This window comes from Xenia sp. Carnegie-2017, unplaced genomic scaffold (assembly GCF_021976095.1).
Source record: "Xenia sp. Carnegie-2017 unplaced genomic scaffold, XeniaSp_v1 HiC_scaffold_6, whole genome shotgun sequence".
Taxonomy (NCBI): Eukaryota; Metazoa; Cnidaria; class Anthozoa; order Malacalcyonacea; family Xeniidae; genus Xenia; species Xenia sp. Carnegie-2017.
The window spans coordinates 14,331,618-14,351,438 of record NW_025813526.1 but is presented as its reverse complement, the minus strand read 5'-3'; the positions used below and the strand labels follow the sequence as shown (position 1 = coordinate 14,351,438).

The following is a 19,821-nucleotide window of genomic DNA, read 5'->3' as shown; positions in this document are numbered from 1 at the left end:
GACTTGCAACCATTCTCTTGAGATTTGCAAAACAATGTTGCTCGCCCACGCCTGCTGGTGCCAACAATAACTCTGATAAAATATTCTTTTGTATCAGACCACCAACATGGATGAATTGCACGTCAAGATTCTGGGGTTATTGTGCTAACCCAGACGTGTCGTTACCTTGATCACAATTATTTCAAATATTGACACTGGAGTAGCAATATGACAGTCTAAAATTATTATTTTAAACTGACAGGTTGACAGGTATACGTACGCACACAACATACATTAATTTTATTTCATTTCGATTGGGATGGCGAAAGTACTGCCTCACAATAACGAGCATTATCGTTATCTTTTTTTGGAATCTCGACGCAAGTCTCTTTAAATAATAGCTACCAGCTCAATTTATCTTCCTAGTTATTATGTCGTTGGCTTACATGTAACATATAATAGAAAGCCATAATAGTGTTTTAATGAGGTGTTTAGAAGATAACTTCGAAGATAACAAAAATCTTGTTTTATGTGAGATGCATACACATAACATTAATATTCCTAGTATTTTATTTTGAAATAGAAATTGTATGAAAATAGATGTTTAGAAACTTGTTTTGTCATTTCATAGTGTGCATGCTGCTGGTAGACCTAGCAAGAATATCCCGAGAGAGTATTTAGAAAATTTGCTATCAGTAAAGACACCTATCAGTGAAATAGCTCGATTATTGGCTGTTTCCCGGCCAACAGTATATGCTGCAATACAAGCATACAATATTCCTTAAGAGGGACGATTTTCAAATCATTCAAACGACGAGTTACGTTGTTCTGTTGTAGCAATCAAACTAGGTCACCCAAATGCTGGTGAGGTGATGGTACAAGGTCACTTGCGCGCCAAAGGTGTTAACGTTCAAAGAAACCGAATCAGAAGTATCATTAAAGAAGTAGATCCTCGTGGTGCTGAAACACGTAGTAGCTTACGAATTCGCCGACGACGTTACTCTGTGCCATGCCCAAATTACCTGTGGCACATTGATGGCAATCATAAACTAATACGTTGGAAGTTTGTGCTGCATCATGGCATTGATGGCTTTAGCCGATTGGTTACATTTGGCAAGTTTTCAAACAATAACCGCGCATCTACGGTCTTGGATCTATTTAACAAAGCAGTCGAGAAGTATGGCCAGCCATTAAAAATACGCACCGACTATGGGGGTGAAAATGTTCAAATATGGAGGAATATGGTAGACGTGCATGGCTCGTCATCCCAATCTGTTATTGTTGGCAGCTCTGTACACAACCAGCGAATCGAGCGCCACAACAGAACTGTAAACGAGCAAGTTATTAATGTTTTCAAACAAAAGTTTTACAATTTGGAAAATCAAGGGTTGTTGGACCCGTCGAACAGTACCGATTTGTACTGTCTTCACTACATCTTTTTGCCAAGGCTAAACAAAGCGCTATTGGAGTTCATCGCAGCAAATAACAATCATAATATCTCAACAGAAGAAAATTGCTCACCAGTACAACTGTTTTACAGATATCGCCATCGTACCACTCTACAATTTGAAAGATTTAATGCAGGGGGTCAGGTGGACTGAGTGCAGGACAACTGTTGGAGATGAACGATAACCCATATGTAGATGTTTCTTCTAATGAAAATGTTCTCGATGAACATGGTTTGCATCAACTTTTGCAAACAGTTGAACCGTTATCAACTGAAGATGGAGAAATCCTGTATCAAAGAGCTATTCAGTTTGTTGGTGAATACTTACTTAACGTTAATGACTACAACTTACATATAAACCATTCAAATTAATTAAACGTAAAAGTATTGTAAAAAACACTTGAGATTCTTTTTAAAATCTGCAACAACCTAAACTTGTTAATTGAACAACATAACACACAGCTGCACTGTACTCATTAATCTTCAAGCTTTCCCAAAACGGGGCGAATTTAATACTCCAAAATCAAAGCTTGTCTTGAATGTGGAATACTCGCTGTGTCCTAACGGTAAATAAAGAACCGGAACACATGTATTTGCTTTCGGAAATTTTCCTTCTGTGAATTCAAGGGAAGGCTCATTGTCGAATCCAAGAGGAGGTGGGCAGTATGCCCCAGTTGCAAAAATAAATACTTGAGTCAGGCTTGCCTCGGCGTCCCCATCTTAAATTGAATGAGAACAATAAAATGAAACTAAGAAAAGCAAACAGTTACAAGAGAGGTTTGTTGCTCCAAACAGAAAAATTGATATCAGAATATTGTTGAAATCACGCTAAATATTGGTTCATTTTACCTACCCATGCAATCCTGTAAGTAATCTCGAAAATATACAACAGCCTCTTCTTGTGAAAATCGAATATTTGATCCTTCTTCGTCGTAATTAGGAATGAACAGAAGATCAACCAGTTGCGCATCTAATTTACTCATTTCGCCCATGAAAAATACTTCTCTAAATTTTTCAGGATATCGTTGAATCGATTCCAAAACGCCAAATGTTTCAAGTCCTTCTTTAAGCTCATTGAGAAGAAACTGCACAGAATCCAATAGAGCATGTTGGACCAACAACGTACAGATTTGGGTTTTCTCATTTACATCTGACACAAAAGGAAGAGCTCCTTGGGCTTCTAACATGTTCTTTAAAACGTTGTCTTCAAGTATTTTGTTGATGTCATCAATACTACTGGCATCACTAATCTGAAAATCAAGAAAACAACTTTATTGAAAGAAAAATGGAACGTAAAAATATCTTTAATACGTAATAAAGTTTTGTCCAAGTCAAGTAATGATGTATCTAAATCATCTCAACAAACCAGGGTAAGTTTTTCACGAAGTTCTATGTCTGCAATATCTTCCATACATGTTTGTCTGCAATTTCCATTAAATGCAATAGCGTTATACAGCGACCTGCTGAAGAAATTCGCTGCAGGTCCACCTTGCACAAGCGACCAGGCAATAATTTTTCCTGCAAGAATGTAATATCCCTTACTTCGAGCTAAATAAGATAGAATATAGAAACTTTCAACTAACATTCACATGCATCATTAGTATATCAAATTACATAAAATTATTAATTCAATACGAAACCATAACTTCGCTTGATCGATTCCCTGTTCTCACCCGTGGCATTTTTGAAAAGAACGCGATTGTCCTCAGGACCACAAAATATCCCAGCTTCAAGATTCACAGCGCGGAGCAATAGCCTAAAGTATTCTCTGCGCGGTCCTCCTGCATCTACAGCACCCTCATTGCCTCCATGGCTATCAGCAAATTTAATTGACACTGCAGCTTTTGGATTGAATTTCTTCTTGTTTAAATGACGACAAGAGTCGACCCATATTTGGCTACGACGAACATTTATGAATGATCTAGACTCCTCGTCAATTTCCTTTGCAGAAATATCTGACAATATCGACTGTAAGGATACATATTCCTCACTGAAAAAATACCAACAAAATGGCCATCGTTTAAAGTGTGTTCCACCAAATCAAACTGGAGGACAATTAAGCATTCGATACAAATTACTTTATTTTGACCAATTATCTTACTTTCTCTCAGCCTGTGACGTTTCAACAAGCTCGACCTCATCGTCTGAAATAATGATTTCTTTTTCTATGATCATATGTTCATAATTGCTGAAAAAGTATTGAAAAAGACAATAATGAGCAAATCAACTGAATGTGCTTTTCCATCAATAAGGAAAATTATTTGTGACACGTAGTTAATATGTGACTACCTTACTCTTGGAGTACAATTCAATTCTTAACTTATACTGCTTTTCGAGTCATTTACCAAATTTTCACCTCCAGGAGTGAAATCATTTTCAGACTCTGAATGCGAGATCTAAAAATACAATTATCTTTCATGTTATAATAACAATGACTGTAGCACATTGTTAGAAGTTGGCAATTCACATCTTCACAAATACATTTATTTTAACTTAACACTAGCTACTTTCCTAGTTTTACGTGTTTATAACTAAAAGTACTCACAGCTGATTAAAAGATAAAAAGATGAAAGGTCTCTACTTTAAATGCGATTTCTAATTTATTTGGAAAATTTTGTTTTACTCTCCCTTGCATTTGCAAAAATCAAATCAAAAAGCCAAGTTGTAGACTGTGAAATTACACATAAATATGTTGTTGCAATCCTACAAATTCATACCCAAGACAATCTCGTTTTTGTAAACTTACAAAGTTATTAATAGTTGATTGTTGTATTTTCATTTTGAGGGGGGGTTGTTCAGCTGCCACATACAACGTATCCCTCAAGCAGATAGACAAAACCTCTTTTGCATTCCAATGAAACAAGGTGGAGGTTCTGGGAATACAAAGCTTCTTTGCACCAGGAAGAGTGCTATATAAAAGTAATAATAAAAAAAATTAACTTATTAAACGTACATTCTAGTACCTTTTTTAACAGACCTGTGACAAAAAATCCAACAAATGATTTAATTTATACTGTGCGACAAAATTCCACAAAACAGCATAATTCACATGAACAACCTTAAATACTGGAATGTGAACATGGGGCTGCTATCATTTTCAAAAAGCTCACGAAACAAACTATAAATTTCAGCGTTCATTTGATTTTCATTCCACGTGGACTCAAATGTCATTTTTGCCATCATGCCGTTTTCAACTAATTTTGTCCTGGCTTCACCCCTTGGAATTGGTATATTCATACCAATCACAGGGGGCAAGCAAAGAACATTTTTCGTGTGTGTTTTAGGCCTTGGAAAAATATTCGACTGTCGTCTTTTCCGGCTTGATGTTGGTGTGGCTGATGGTAACCCACCAAAAGAACTTGGCAGCTGTAGTGTATTTCTATGTCTTCTTCGACTCTGAAATAGAGCAAGAAAAAAACAACTAAAAAATCAGCCAAATAAATCAATGAATTTTTAGAAAATACTCGATTCTCAGAGTATTTCATATGTAAGATGAGTTTGTGAGAGGGAAAATTGTTATTGAGAAATTATTTGAGTATGACCATGTGCTTTTCAATTCTTTTGGCTAAAATTATTATCTGAACAAAGCGTATTGTGATGAAAAAGTGCTGAGAAAAAGGGATAAATACCTGATTAAGTTACTCGCTGGAATTTCCCGACGACTCGTTGCTCGCTTGTCGAATTGCGTTAGCAACTGCCTCCGAAATAACTCTCGTTAACTGTTCGTTGTCCTCCATGTTGAATTTCTCCCGCCAATTAATTATCGACCCAATTTTCAGGCAAAACAGGCTAAGCCTGTTTTAAATCGCAATGACATAGCACTTGCGATTTATTAAATAACAATGACATTGCGCTTGCTATTTAATAAATCGCAATGACATAGCACTTGCGATTTATTAAATAAGAATGACATTGCGCTTGCTATTTAATAAATCGCAATGACATAGCACTTGCGATATAATAAATCACAAATAAATTGCACTTGCGATATATTAAATGGCAATGACATTGGACTTGCGATTTAATAAATCGCAAAAACAATGCACTTGTGATTTAATAAATGACAATGCAATTGCACTTGTCATTTAATAAATTGCAACAATTTTGATGCCTGCAAGTCAAAATACAAATTAAATTGCATTAGAAACATAAATGTTTTGTGTGTTTAATTTTTTTACAAACGGCGCCCCATAAATTTTTGGTGCGAAAAAACTAAATTTTGTTTGTTAAAGTAAATTAAAGTGAATTTTAACTAGTTAAGCTTGCACATTTGTGCTTTCAAATCGAAGGTTTCTTGGGTAAAATTGTATTGTGGGTAAGGTCAATCAGACAATGCAATGAAATACATTGGCATGCTGCAATATAAATAGATCACAATTTCTATTGACGTAAATATATCAAAATAACACCATAAATTTATCTATACATGAAACTTGGAAATACAAAGAAAGACTGAGTGCATTATGCTTTGTAATCAAAATTAGTTTTGTTAAGCTATTTCATCGATACTTGCACAATATTTTGAGAATTACATTTTTGAGTTGACATTTACTTTAATCAAGATACTTATGAAAACCCATCACAAAATATTTTCTACATTTCAACATGCAACATCACGACATTCCAACATGCATAAAGGACTTGTTTATATTAAGATCACTAAGATCAAAATATTCCTTTAGCTTTTCCAATCTTATATTTAAGAAAAACATATTTCTCAGTTTTACTTAATTTACCAATGGTATTTCAACCATAATTAATAAACTGTGCTAATTCGCAGAGTGGGGTCATATTCATTCCAAGATAACGCATCCCAGTTGATACTGGAGGAGCTTTCCTCAGGCTCTTCGGCTAAACGCTCTAAAGCTTCCAATCTTTCGCGTTCTCTTTTCGCCTTAAACTGCTTTGCAACGTAAATGTACAATAGTAGATATACAAGTATGATGGCTGAAGTTACAAAGTAATATGTTTGTAGATTACTTTTGTTCGTTATCATGCCGTCGGAATCATTTTGCATTTTAAAATTTGGAAAAATTCCACGTTTTACTATTTCAACATAAATCTGACAAAAACAATAACCACCAATTCTACCAAGATAAAAGATCGGAACAAGAATTCCATGAATACAACGTGGTGCCTCTTCCATTACTAAAGTCAGCCCTGGTTAAAACAAATAATTCTTGAGTTTAATGAAATAGTTAATGCATCTGCTACCAAGTGTATTTGATAAAAAAATACAGCAAACTTTACAAATTTGAGTTTCACGTGCACGTCTTGAAGTTGCTCACTGGCTATTGTGTCTGCTCAAAATACGTGTGTGTATGGTTATGACGATAAACAAATTATAAGAAATGTTACTGAAATTTTGTTCTTTGAAAAAAATTTCGCTATGAACTTCAGACCGAAAATTAAAATTGGAAAAAGGGCATCAATGGCATGAGCATAGATTGCTGACGAATAAACATTTATATGTAGCGCGCAGTGAACTCTACAACAACTGGAAGGCTAACTTGGCCGCCATCATTGAAGCCTGCATGGTCGCCGCCATCGAGGGTGCGGAGGCGAAATACATCACTTCGAGATTGCCGGATTTTTTGCAAAAAACAGTCGTCTTTGAGCCAGCTTAATGTCTAAAAACCTTAAACAATGTTTGGACATTAATATAAAACAAGTTTGAACGACATTTGTGCAAGTTTAACCTTCTTTCTAGAAGGATGAAAGGCGAACTTTATTTGGCACGTGAAAACATGCCTTATAACTTGAATGCAAAACTGACACCCTTCGTTTTTTTCATTAAAAGGATGTAAAATACACTTGTCTATCCTTATAATATTGTTTGAATCTTTGAAAATGAAGCTGTCAGGGCGAAAAATGCTGTTTTTCTGTAATTTATGTGTTTCCGAGCAAAATTAGCTCGCCCCAGTACTTTTTGAAAGTTCAGAGCGTAAACAAAAAGAAAAACACTTTGCAAAATATTTCAAAAAGTTCGCAAAAAATATATTAAGTTCGTTTTAAAAAAACTGTTATGCCATATTATTGTGTTATTATTAGTTGCACCATTAAAGAGACAATATTAAAAAAGGGTCAATACCCACTTAAAAAAGACTAAAAAACAAATGACACTCCATATTCATATCTTTTGAAACACTTAAGCAAAAATTGTAATGTAATACAAGTATGAAAAAGATTATTAGTCTAATATTATAGAATCATCATACATTCTCACAAATATGACCACACATTTTAAACACACATCCTAAAATGTAATATATTATATATATACATTTATCACCATCTGTATCACAAGAAAAAACTAATTTTACAATCAAATAAAATTTAGATACGTGATATAGCTTTACTTGCTCCAAAATCATTTTAAAACCCTGGTTCAAACCACTGGGGATGAGGGTTGCTTTTGGCATTTATGAAGAGCAGGTTATATCAGCAATACTTGTAATGTTGTACACATGGTTATTTATTTATAAGCATGAACTTGCTGATAAAATGCTCAATACACAAATATGGATTTATGTCAAATATTCCACCAGTTCTTAAGAAGTGGGAGAAGTAAATGACAAGAACCAACAATCACCCAAAATTCAAAATTTGAAATCATCTCTTTCACACATTACAAAAAGAGCATATGAAATTCTTACAAAGCAAGTCTAACTTTAAAAGCAATAAAATTCTTATGAAACATGTTATATTAAGTAGACTGTGCGTATTTTGCACGGTATTCAAAGATACAGTCTACCTGTTATCAGTTTTATCTTAAATTTTTGGTCTTTTGACGACAAATGAGAAATACATATTTCGAAGCAAATTCTCACTCTTATGCTTTACATAATACACTGTTACGCATACAAATCATGTCTTGGTACGTCCACAAAGCAACTTACACATTAATAACCAAATTTTGCTAACAGTTTTAAAAAACATTTTGGCTAGCATTCTATTTCCAAGTTAGCAGTTTTTGCAAAACAATCCGTCACGCAAAATTAAACAGTCAACGCGAGACACACGCGAAGCTGCAAATCAGCTTCTAATTGGCTTGAGACAAGTCCAGACATGCGTATATTGAGTTAGCCTTCCAGTTATATTACAGTTCATTGGTAGCGCCCGTGGGGCCATCTTGAATAATCTAAGATGGCGGAACAAGAGGGCAAAACATATACATAGGTTGTATTACAAAAATTAAGTTTTTAATAGTTTTTGCCGATATATTGTTTCGAAAACTATGCAATCAAATTTTATCAGAAAGAGAAACATACAGCGGTCATTTTGAGCACATATTTGAGTGAATTCTTTGACAAGTCCAGAAATTATCCGCCGACAACAGTTTGTGTGAAATGGTCAGTCACTTGGTCAATTTCATCATTTTACTGTCGAAAATATTGTGTCATGTTAACATCTAGCTGGTTGAACTTGATTGGTGTATCATGTAATTAAAACAGAACATTTAATCAATTTTACTGGTTGATTTGACAGCTTAACTTGAACATGCTTACATGAATGATGTATTCAATAGGAAGTATAATAATGTTCCAAGCAGTATAATGTGGATATAAAGAATTTCGTACTTTCACTTTCATTATGCTGTAAAAGGCAGAGACCATAAAAAAGTCAAATATATATTCGTTAAATTTTGAAATAGAAAATACTATTCTACATGTTATAGTGATTGTTGGGAAACATCAGCACACATACACACAATACCTATCAAATGCCATAATACTTTAACTACCCATTTAAGCTAACAGTTTATTATTCATTACCAATAAACATAAAAAATCTTCACAATAAACGCTAAGCAAACATACTGGATCCAATGGCGTATCTAGCAAAATATTTTTGGTCACGCTATTGCAGAGCCACATCCTATGACGTCATGATTTCAATCATACGTATAGTAAGACATGAGTACTTTATCGAAGTTTAATGTACAGATTTTAAAGTACAAACAAACAACATATAAGTTTCTAACAAATGAAAATAAAAATTACTGTCTTAGTTTTAGATCTCAACTTCATTGTCATAACTTTACATGCAGCTTTTATGTTCACTCATAGTAAATTTAAGGTAACTTTTTGTTTTATGACTGTACACAGGACAATGAATGACATTATATTGAAGGGGAAATGTTGGTATTAGCATAACTGATCTCAAAACTCTTAAATTCACAATGAAGCCATAAAATAATGATAAAACTACAAATATTCTGATATAAATGTATATTTCAAGATTAAAGCAAAATTCAATTTTTGAACTGTTACAATATTTTATCAATCCATATTTTATGACTTTAAAATCAAAACATTTATAAATCTCTAAACATTTTCAAATCTTTCAAAATAACACACTTCAGCTTTATATTATGTAATCACGCATTACAAGGAGCGGGAAACTTAGTCCAAATACAGTGATAATTAACATAAGTGATAATTGAAAAAAAACACATATAACTTGCAAAAATATTCATATGTGAACTAAAAATGCAACTTTATACAACAAAATCAGCCAATGAGCAAAGCAGAGATTAAAAAAGGAAAATGATATTACAAGAATGCCATAGCACAATGAAAATGAGAAGACATAGTAAAGAAAATATGATCAGTTTATAAACTGATATAGCAACTCAACTCTTTCTGTCAAAACTAGCATACACAAACCGATTAACCGAAGCTGTCATCATGAAGTGTCAATACCTTTAAAGACAAATAAGACAAATAAGACAAATACAACCAAATTACTTTTTGGCGGGTGCTTCAGTCAACTCCAATTTACTCAAAATAACTACAACCCCCCATATCATTTAAAAACTTATCTTGTATCATCACGTTTAGAACATTAATGAAATTTCATAGAATAGCTGAGAAAGAGTCCAGTTGACTGTCCACAATTTTCAGATAATTATATAAAATGAACTGTGAAATCGGATTTTTTATAAGGGAAACCATGCACAATTTCAAGGAATCCGCAAAAATTGCCTTCATGAAACAGCCATAGAACCATCATGCACTTTGTATGCCAACTCTTTACAAGATTACTTCGTCTTTCATGAAGCCATATAGCTGTAAAATTTCGCGTCAACTTCATTAAATCTTAAGTAAAATACTAGCGTGAGTCTGTTAACCCTTTGAAACGTGCAACACGTACTTTGTTTTTCCGATTTTTAATGTCGAAGGCTCAAGTTGGGCTCTATAAAATGAGCGTGACCAAATGCTCCAAATCTACGTGTTTGCGCATGCTCAGATGTCATTAGCCAATTAGATTACGAATACTTTTTCTATAAAATATATTGTATGGTCGGGCTGGAGAATAGATAACGTAAAAGAAAGGTCACTCAGCCAAAATTGTGGCTCATTTTTTCATTGCGCATGTGCGACCTCTGCTTGACTTGACTAAGATACTTTCACAATTTTAATATGGAGTTGTATTGCAAGAGAATGTTTTTTTGCTAATAATTCACGTTTAAAGCGAACGTTTGCCAAAATTTTTACCAGGAGTGGTCATCATGGGAAGGAGATAAGGAACAAAACTTTTGTAGTCAGCAGTGGCGTGACAGGCTCATGATGATGATGATGATGAAATCTTGGAGTATGACCTACTAGCGTCCACTGTGTACTGGTATTTTACTTTACATTTTGTGCGCCATTGTTTTGCAGTTTTTACCATACTCATGGCACAACTAAGCCATTCTTATGATAAGTAAAACATAACAAGATCCACAATATACGGGATGAATTTTATATATCTTGCGTTATCTTCGTATCTATAAATTAACGATACTTTTATATTTGTATAGAAATAAAGCGTGGTGGTACATAGCTGCAATTTTATTTGAAGAGACAACTTGAAAATTTTGTTTACAATTCAGTTGCTGTTATGACAAATGTGTAATTAACAGAATTTATTTTGATATCTTTGAAATAAATATCAATATTTTTCTTTACTTTTGAATGATTAAGTTTTATGTAAAAGCAATGAAAATCAGAAATCCCATTTCCTTAACCACACAACAATGTTGATCCATGTCCTTGACACTCTACTAACTGCTGATAGCAAATTACAAATATTTTTTCGTAAAGAGTATTTCTAGTCATTGAGAATTTGGCAAAAAATTGTTAAGTAAAACAATTTTGAAAACCAACATATGTTTTCAATGTAACCATCATAAAGCTATAAATGGCAACAAAGAAATAATTAAAGTTTAAAGATAAGACAAGAACACATAAATGTATCCCAACAAATAATGGGAAACGATAACTGACGCTTGTTTTTAATAAATCCAGCATTGTTTCAGAACAAAAGAATGGGTACAAAATTGCATTGTCAGGACCTTATGAACAAAAATTCTGAATGTCTTTACAACAATTGTAAATTTGGTCCCTGGCTAGTGACTCTAAATGTCATCATTCATATCTTTAATAAAATATGATCCTCGCACAATTTCACCTTCTCATTTCCGAGAATATTGAATATAGATGCAAAAGAGAACTTTTTGATTGCATATGGCAACAAGTAGGAATTACAACAATCCATCATCAGTATCAGAGCTTTTAAAAAGCTTTTTTAGTTCCTCCTTACATCATTCAAGGGAAGTTATGCCAAAATGCTTGCCCATTTCCAAAAATAGACGAGGGAAAAGTTCAATGCTGTTCATTTGGCTGGTGCTAAAGCTGTATACAATGTTCAAACTTTATCAGTTATGCCACCTGACTTCAGAGAACAAATTGTCAGCTCAAATAATATACAAGACAATGCTGTCGGTTAAGTTGCTGGTTACTTTCTCAGAAGGTTAATTAAGATGAAGGAATAAATGTTGTTGGCTGGAATGTAAACTTGTGCTATTTGGAGAACATCATTTAAAAAATGTTGGTGCAAACTAGTGTCCACAAAGTCCCATGGCCAATGTACATTTGTAAAATGTACATTGACCACATCTCTCTAATCGCAAATTATTTCCATTAACAAATCGTTTCCCAATTATGTTACCGTGAAACATATGTAATAATGTGTACAATAATGCAAATATAAACGGTAGTTCATCAAGATGTATTCGTAATAGAAACTGATTTTTGTTTTTTTTTATATTTGTCCCATCCTCTGTCGTGTCCTGAAAATGTCGAACTTCAGACTTCGAGGAATTTTCCGAAGAATCAAACACTTCTTGTGCAATAAATCTAACTTCATTCTATTCTCTGAATTGTACTTTCTGTCGAACATAATGTGACCGCAAACTTTTCACGATCAATTCGGTTTTCTTCATAAAAATGATATGTTTGTAAAATTCTCCTATAATTTCTATCGCGATCATGCTGAAGTATCTTGCTGGAAGGCGCAGTCGCTCAGAATTTTGATTCAGAAAAGTAGAGGACACGAACATTAAAGGTTCCGACGCGAGTGGGCCTTCTGTACGTTATCTATTCTGTGGTCGGGCTAAATTTTGAGAGCCCGACTAAGATGCGAAAAGCATGGAACCGGCACAGCTCGCTAGACACAAATTTTGAGTTTAATGGTGTATTAAACCAAAATCGTTATTTATAGATTTAGATTATCCTCTCAAAATCTACTGCAAATGGATTAAAACTATTTTGAAATTCAAACTAATTTATTTTGAATTTTTAATCGCACAAATCTTTGTTTTGTGGGAAATTTTTGGTCGGGCTGAGCCGGCCGACCAGGGGGACCTCTAGATACGCCACTGGCTGAATCATACCAATATTAATGTTTACTCCATGATATAGATGGATCAATAATAAGAATGTAATTGGTTCGATTCTTTCCAGCGCTACACCTCAGCTGCACTTAGAATGTTTTCTTCAGCTACAGGAAATCATTCGAGAAGCAAATATTAACACAGCGCAATATTTCTGGCAATAAAACGCAGGAAAAAATCTATCGGTGAATAAATTCGCGACTTTTCATCAATATCACTCAAATACATGCTCAAAATGATCGCTGTATGTTTCTCATTCTTATAATCTTGATCAGATAAATTACGTGAAATTTAAACACACTTACCACTTGTAACGGCAAGAAAATAACTTGTAATACAAAATACATATTGAGGTGTTTGACAAAGCATCGAGAATGAAGAGGTGTAATTCTTAAAATCGATGGTTGAATTGTTATGACTTTTTTGTTCCACTTCGTTTGTAAGAAGAATTTGAAATACTCCTCCAGAAACAACAGCGATCAATAATGTCAATGCTCCAACTCCATATGATAGCAAAACATCACAGTTACCCGGAAGAAGTTTCAATCTTCTAAGACATGAATTGCAGAGCCAACATAAAGTCGCTAATATTATCAAAGCTGTTGTTTGAGAAATGCTTCTTAATAAGTCAAAATTCAATTTTGAATATGCTTTCAGATGAATTGACTGGTTTGAAGAAAGTATTTCAACCTAAGGAAAAAAGTAAAAATTATAAAATCAATACTTAAGTTGCAAGTATGCAGTAGATTAAGTCAATAAATGAATTCAAAGAAAGTCAAAAATCATGTGGTATCTACAGATGTAAAAATAGGCCGGTATAAATCACATGCCAATAATTTTGTGCATAAAGTGCTACAGCAATAAATTTCTTGATTGCTTTATTATTTGCTTGATTCAAAAACCCGCTATACTAACACCTAAGCAAAAAACAAAGTTGCGATTGGTTAGTTCAAACAGATTTTTAGCGTTACGATTTTCGTAACATCAAGTGCGAACATTTTCGTGGTGTGACGTCACAACGATGATCGGTCATAAACATGGCGTATAGAACTAATAATGATAAATGCCCTCGTGGATTTAGAACTTACGTTGCTGGTGGTCCGAACTTAAAAATTTGTGCCAATACAAAATTTACAGAAGTACTATCTTTTTCCTAACAAAGAGAAAGGTCAGATGCCTAAGAAAGTGAATAAATTTTGTCTGCAGCATCGACCAAATTTTAAGCTTGGGCCACGTGGTGTTTGGTGTACTTTGACTATTCTTAAATAACGTAAGCAACATGAAAAGATGATGCTTTTCCTGCTATTGACGTAGCAGAAGTTGTTCCAGCGAGTGAGGAATTGACAACAGAGAAGAAACGAAGACAGGGATGTATGTTTTGCGTTATAATGAGCGCCCACGAACATGATCATTTCAATATGGTAATCATGCCAACGCCTGAAGAAAAGGATAAAATACCTTCATAAGTCAAGCAGCATGAAAAATAAGTCTAAGGTAAAGTTGTAGAGGAGAATACAAAGGCTGGAAATGGAGGCGAAGAAAAAGAGCTTCATCTTATTAAATCAACGAAGTACAAGCCAGGCAGGAATGTTTGTGTTAGTAAAATGCACTGATGAAGTTAAAAGCCTGAATTATTAAACAAGAAAACATTATTAGCCCAGAAACTTCATAAAATCGATGAATATAGGTGTTAAAAAGTCGGCCACATTACATCTATGCAACAAAATTAAAAATTTTCCAACATCAATCCACAAGATTCAGGTATGCTTTTCATGAATTTTTACTGTTTATATAGTACTTATTTTTCAATAAACTTGGCTTTTATGATGAGAAATTAGGCTATCGAAAATATGCAACTGTTAATGCATTTTAAACATCAAACAATATTATATTAAGCTGTGTAATATTGTTGCTTTTCGCATTTTAAAAGGTTTTGCTATCTTTCAACTAACTTATGACGCATAAACGCTATATTCCTGGTAAAATTATGATATGATAAGATGATTAGTAATGACTATATTGCATAATACATAAAGTTGAGTCATAATTTTGTTATCGAGGATAGATTTATCGCCTGTGCTTTTACTACTAACATTGTAAACACGTCTACAATATATTCTTCAAATAAATGCACAAAACGTAACATTTTCCTCTTTTGTTCATCATTTAAAAGGCGAAATGCTTACGGTTATAGAAAATTTCTCTTTATTAATAACACAAACCAACTTACCCAAGACATGAAAAAAGATTGTCCTGCCATGAGAGGAATTATTGGTAGCAGTTTAAAGATCCATTTTAAATCTTCAACTTCCCAATTGCTGTATGATCCACCATATAAAAGTTTTGCCCGATCTAACCAATGACATCTTGAATTTGGCAGTGGACGTTTGCGTGTTCTGAAAACCTCTTTTAATATTTTTAAATTTGTTGAAAGAGTTCCAATACATGGTGGTCGAATGAGGTAATGACGTCTTCCGCAAAAAAAACCTGCTACGAGTAGCAAGGTCAATATAGCTTGAACAATGTTTATCTTAAATGTGTCCATAATATTAACAAGGATCCCATGTGCTGTCCAAACAAAAAATATCGTCCAAGTCGTTAAGAAGCAAATCAGCTGCATAATTTTTTTAAATTTTGATGGCACTTGTTGACAAATAAATATTAAAAGCGTAAGTTTCAACATTCTATTTGTGCACATGTCAACAATTATGCCAATTCCCGAGATTACAGCCGCACATGATGACCAGGATGAGAACACGGCGTTCTTTTGAGCTCCTTTAAGTCCATTCACAACACCCAGAAAGCTATGCATTATGGTTCCAATAACGTTGACCAACATTCCGTAACAAATAGACTGATGACAGCCATAATTGTACTCTCCGACACTGAAAAATATTATTCCAACAGCATACGTACCTATTAAAAAATAACAATTGCTTAAAACATTTTTTGACAAGAGGCAAATAAACTTTTGTTGCATGAATTTTTTGGCGACTGAGCTCCATCGTGTTGCCCTGAAGAAATGCCATGCAGCAAAGGGTTATTTCATCAAAACGCGCTCGCAGCCGCATCTGTAGTGGATTAAGCAACACCATGTAGCAAAGGGTTAAAAAAGATTGTTGGAGATGTCAGCAAGTAAATATAATTAACAAAAAACACTGATGTACTGAATGTTTGAGCAAAAGTAGATTTAGCTTAAAACTATTTGAGATAGTTGTATAAGTTAAATGAAACGATCGTCATCAACTGGCTATAATTCATTTGCTTAATATAGATTGAATCAATTTTAGATATTTAGCTTGCATTTTTAGTCGCGTGGTGAATTTTCTTGGTTATGCACAAGCTCATTTTATTGCAGTTTAAAAAAGCTTTATGACATACATTGTATTAATACTATGGGGTGTACAAAGGTTTTATGAAAAGGGGCGGAACACAGGATTTTAGTCACAAGTCACAGTCCTACTTTGAAAAGCACAAATGCCATGATGACTACTCTTCCCAAACTAAATATGTCCCTTAGATAACAACTGATATTTGTAAAAGTTAACTCACTCTCGTCAGGTAGCAGACTTTATTCAGAACTGCTCGGTTATTTTCAGCAATTTACTATGGCAATTGCAAGTTTCAAATTAAAAAATATCTTATTTATCCCATTTCTCCCCGTGGGTATCCATTAAACGATTTCTACGGCTCAACTTGTAGTAAGTTAAATGGTTTGTACCCCGGAATATCGTTGCCTGTTTTTAGATGCATTGCTCAGGTAAGTAGCTACATCAATGAAGAACTTTACAATTTAAACAACTGAACTTTGATGTTTCAACATCCACAGCTGTGGTCAGCTTCGTTATTAAGTCTAAGTAGTTGCACTATGCGATGCAAATTTATGCCGCTCATTAAATTAGATTAATGATTGTTGTTGTTAACCATTTTAGTGAATTATATCAGTTTAGTGTGGTTGCTATTACTGCTAACACATACGCCATTTCTTAATGTAGTTGTACTGTTGTTCATTTAATCTTTTCTTGCATGCTCTTATTAAGTCCTTTCTTTTCTAAAAACTAAGTCTATCAGACAAATAAAGAATTGTGTCACCCAAAATAAGTGTGCACATTTGTTATATAGGCAGATAAGATTTGGGAGCAAAATTTTTTTTCGCCGAAGAGGTGACGCTCGTTCTACTCAATGGCAGTGCTAAAAAAATAATAAGCTTAAATTGAACAAAATCTCAAATTTATAATGATTTGCCTTTGAACACATATAGAGTGAGCCTCCAACAATCGGATCAGTCAATCTAAAAAATCGGATGGAAACAGAGCTTCCTGTTTTCATCCGACAAGATCAAAGAATGCCAATTAGCCAAATTACATAGATTTGAAAAAGACTTGGAACAAGAATTAAAATAGGAAAAGTATATAACAATAAATGTAGCAGATAGTGCAAACCATTTTCACATAACGTTAAATGTCTTAACGAATATAAACATCAAGAAAATTATCATACCGACTGAATAATCAACAAAAATTCATTTAAATCATCGTGTCCAACAAATCGGATTGTGTGAACGAGCCTTTAAAAAAGTAAATGACTATAAAATATTTGTTCCAAAATTTTTCAAATGAAATGATAGTTAATTCATCATTAATATTTTAAGAAATATTGGGAGTTTTACTTTTGTAAATGTAAGTACAGTCATGTGACATGCATTCTAATAGAGGGCGTTTGGTGAATGTAGAATGGCTTAGAACGTTACTGGGTCATTCGAGTAATTAATGAGCACATAATTTTTTTTAAATCTCAAGCCAGTTTAGCGGAAATATTGCTTAATACATAATATTCTTGAGCTATGTTCATTTTAATCAACTTAGATTCGTGGCCACATATTTGATCGGCTACCCCCACATACGCACTGCGCACCTATTTTTTAACTATGTTCGAATCAGTACATCGGTTTTTAGTTTTTTGAAGAAATTGAATAAACTTTTTGTTCAGTCATGCAGTGTAATTTTTAATACTACAGATAACAGATTCCATGTTTACAAGATCTATATAAAATAATTCATAGTACATGTTACCTAGTCTAACAAGTGAAACAAAGCTCTCTGGGAATATGCATGGCTTGATCCTTAATCTTTCGTTCAATAAGGCCCATTTAATTTGCAAGATAAGCATTGCTACCATCAAGAAAATCAGCCTTTTGATTCCTTGTTTATCCAAATGAAATCCATTTGTATTTTCCAAGAGATACGATGTTTCGCTATTTTCAGAGATGTTCAATTGAATTGAGTATTCCATTGTCTAAAAAAATAATTATCCATTTGATATTTAAGCAAAAAGCAGCTCATGTAATGTTATAAAACATAAAAGCGGCTCGATCGGTTGGTTATATTAAAGTTGTTTTCACTATATGCATTTTCTAATAACAAGGCATGCAGACAGTGAAAACACTTTATACTCGTTATGATTTGTTTGAAATATTTTAAAGAAATAATAAATAGATTTAACCAGTGATCTGAAACATTCTACCTTATGTCGCATTTGAATTATTCACGATTTGAAATAATGTAATGATAAAACAACAAAATGTACATACCGATTTCCCAAAGTAAAATGGGACATATTGTTCGGAACTCTCCTCTCTTTCAACATATTCAATCTGAAATGTTTTATATGGTTTATAACATTGTTCTATTGTCATTTCGTCAACCCAGTTTACATCAGAATGGCTTTGCGAGTGCGAAGACATATTGTCAATTTGTCATACATTTACAGCATGATTATCATGCTTTTACTGCATAAGGTTGAAGGTGAAACGTGGAAGCGGAATGCGTGTTCAGATTGCGGACGTACAACGGAAAAGAATAAAATGCAGAACGGAACAGGGGATAAAGGTTGGGGTTCGAAAGAAAATATGGAATAAAAGATAAGACACAAAATAGATTTTGAGTGCTCCTTTCTGCATCTAACTTGAAGTCTATTGAACTATTTCCGTAGGCTTCTAAGATTTTTAATGTAGGCTTCCAACATTATTACTATGTCAATGTAATAGCTACCTTTGCGACCTTATTGACCGATTGAGTGCGTTGCTTCGTAAAACGTTAGGATTTTCTGGTTTTGATGAAGAAGAATGAAAAGAACAATTGAGTGGATAATGTATTTAGCCAAATTACTCAGTTCACATTGTGCTTCTGGTTTTCTCTATGCGTTCACTAATTCAAAATTGGGAGTTTTCTCTTCTAATAATTCAAACTACTTTTATGTTTATCAAGAGAATGTACAAAAAACAACAACGAAAAAAAATCAAAAAAATTTGCCAATTTTGTATTCCGCGTTTTGTCCAGCTGATTGCATTCCAATTCCGCATTTTGGATCTGCCTCTTAATTGCTTCAGCGTTTAATCATAACACGTCTGCATATACTATGATGTGTCATGCCATGAAATTTTCATCTTATTTGTGAAAATAAATTTTAATTACTGTTGTTTCGTTATTTACTTTATTTTACAAAGGACACAGCACATAACACACATGTCGTTTTACTTTATGTATTTCAGTATTTCACCTTCAACGTTATTGTGTTTTTGTTTATAATTGAATGCCATTGTACAAACTCGTGCTATGACCACAATGTAAACTCGTGCTTATGTTTAAAACTATTATATTTCATAATTTCGTAAAAG

The 19,821-nt window shown here is 33.6% G+C and overlaps 2 protein-coding genes across 2 annotated transcripts; both read right to left on the bottom strand.

The window, feature by feature from the left end:
• Positions 1 to 1,909: 1,909 nt before the first annotated feature.
• LOC124457141 (G2/M phase-specific E3 ubiquitin-protein ligase-like) lies at positions 1,910 to 3,443 on the bottom strand. Its single transcript, XM_047007429.1, has 5 exons — positions 3,429 to 3,443; positions 3,100 to 3,367; positions 2,793 to 2,974; positions 2,280 to 2,676; positions 1,910 to 2,145 (listed from the first exon to the last, which is right to left on the bottom strand). The coding sequence occupies exons 1-5, from the start codon at positions 3,441 to 3,443 to the stop codon at positions 1,910 to 1,912; spliced, it is 1,098 nt and encodes a 365-aa protein (XP_046863385.1).
• Positions 3,444 to 5,782: 2,339 nt separating this feature from the next.
• On the bottom strand, positions 5,783 to 18,934 carry LOC124458277. The gene is made up of 5 exons (XM_047008321.1): positions 18,736 to 18,934; positions 18,218 to 18,440; positions 15,376 to 16,061; positions 13,451 to 13,835; positions 5,783 to 6,586 (listed from the first exon to the last, which is right to left on the bottom strand). The coding sequence occupies exons 1-5, from the start codon at positions 18,886 to 18,888 to the stop codon at positions 6,183 to 6,185; spliced, it is 1,851 nt and encodes a 616-aa protein (XP_046864277.1). The 5' UTR covers positions 18,889 to 18,934; the 3' UTR covers positions 5,783 to 6,182.
• Between the last annotated feature and the right edge of the window lie 887 nt (positions 18,935 to 19,821).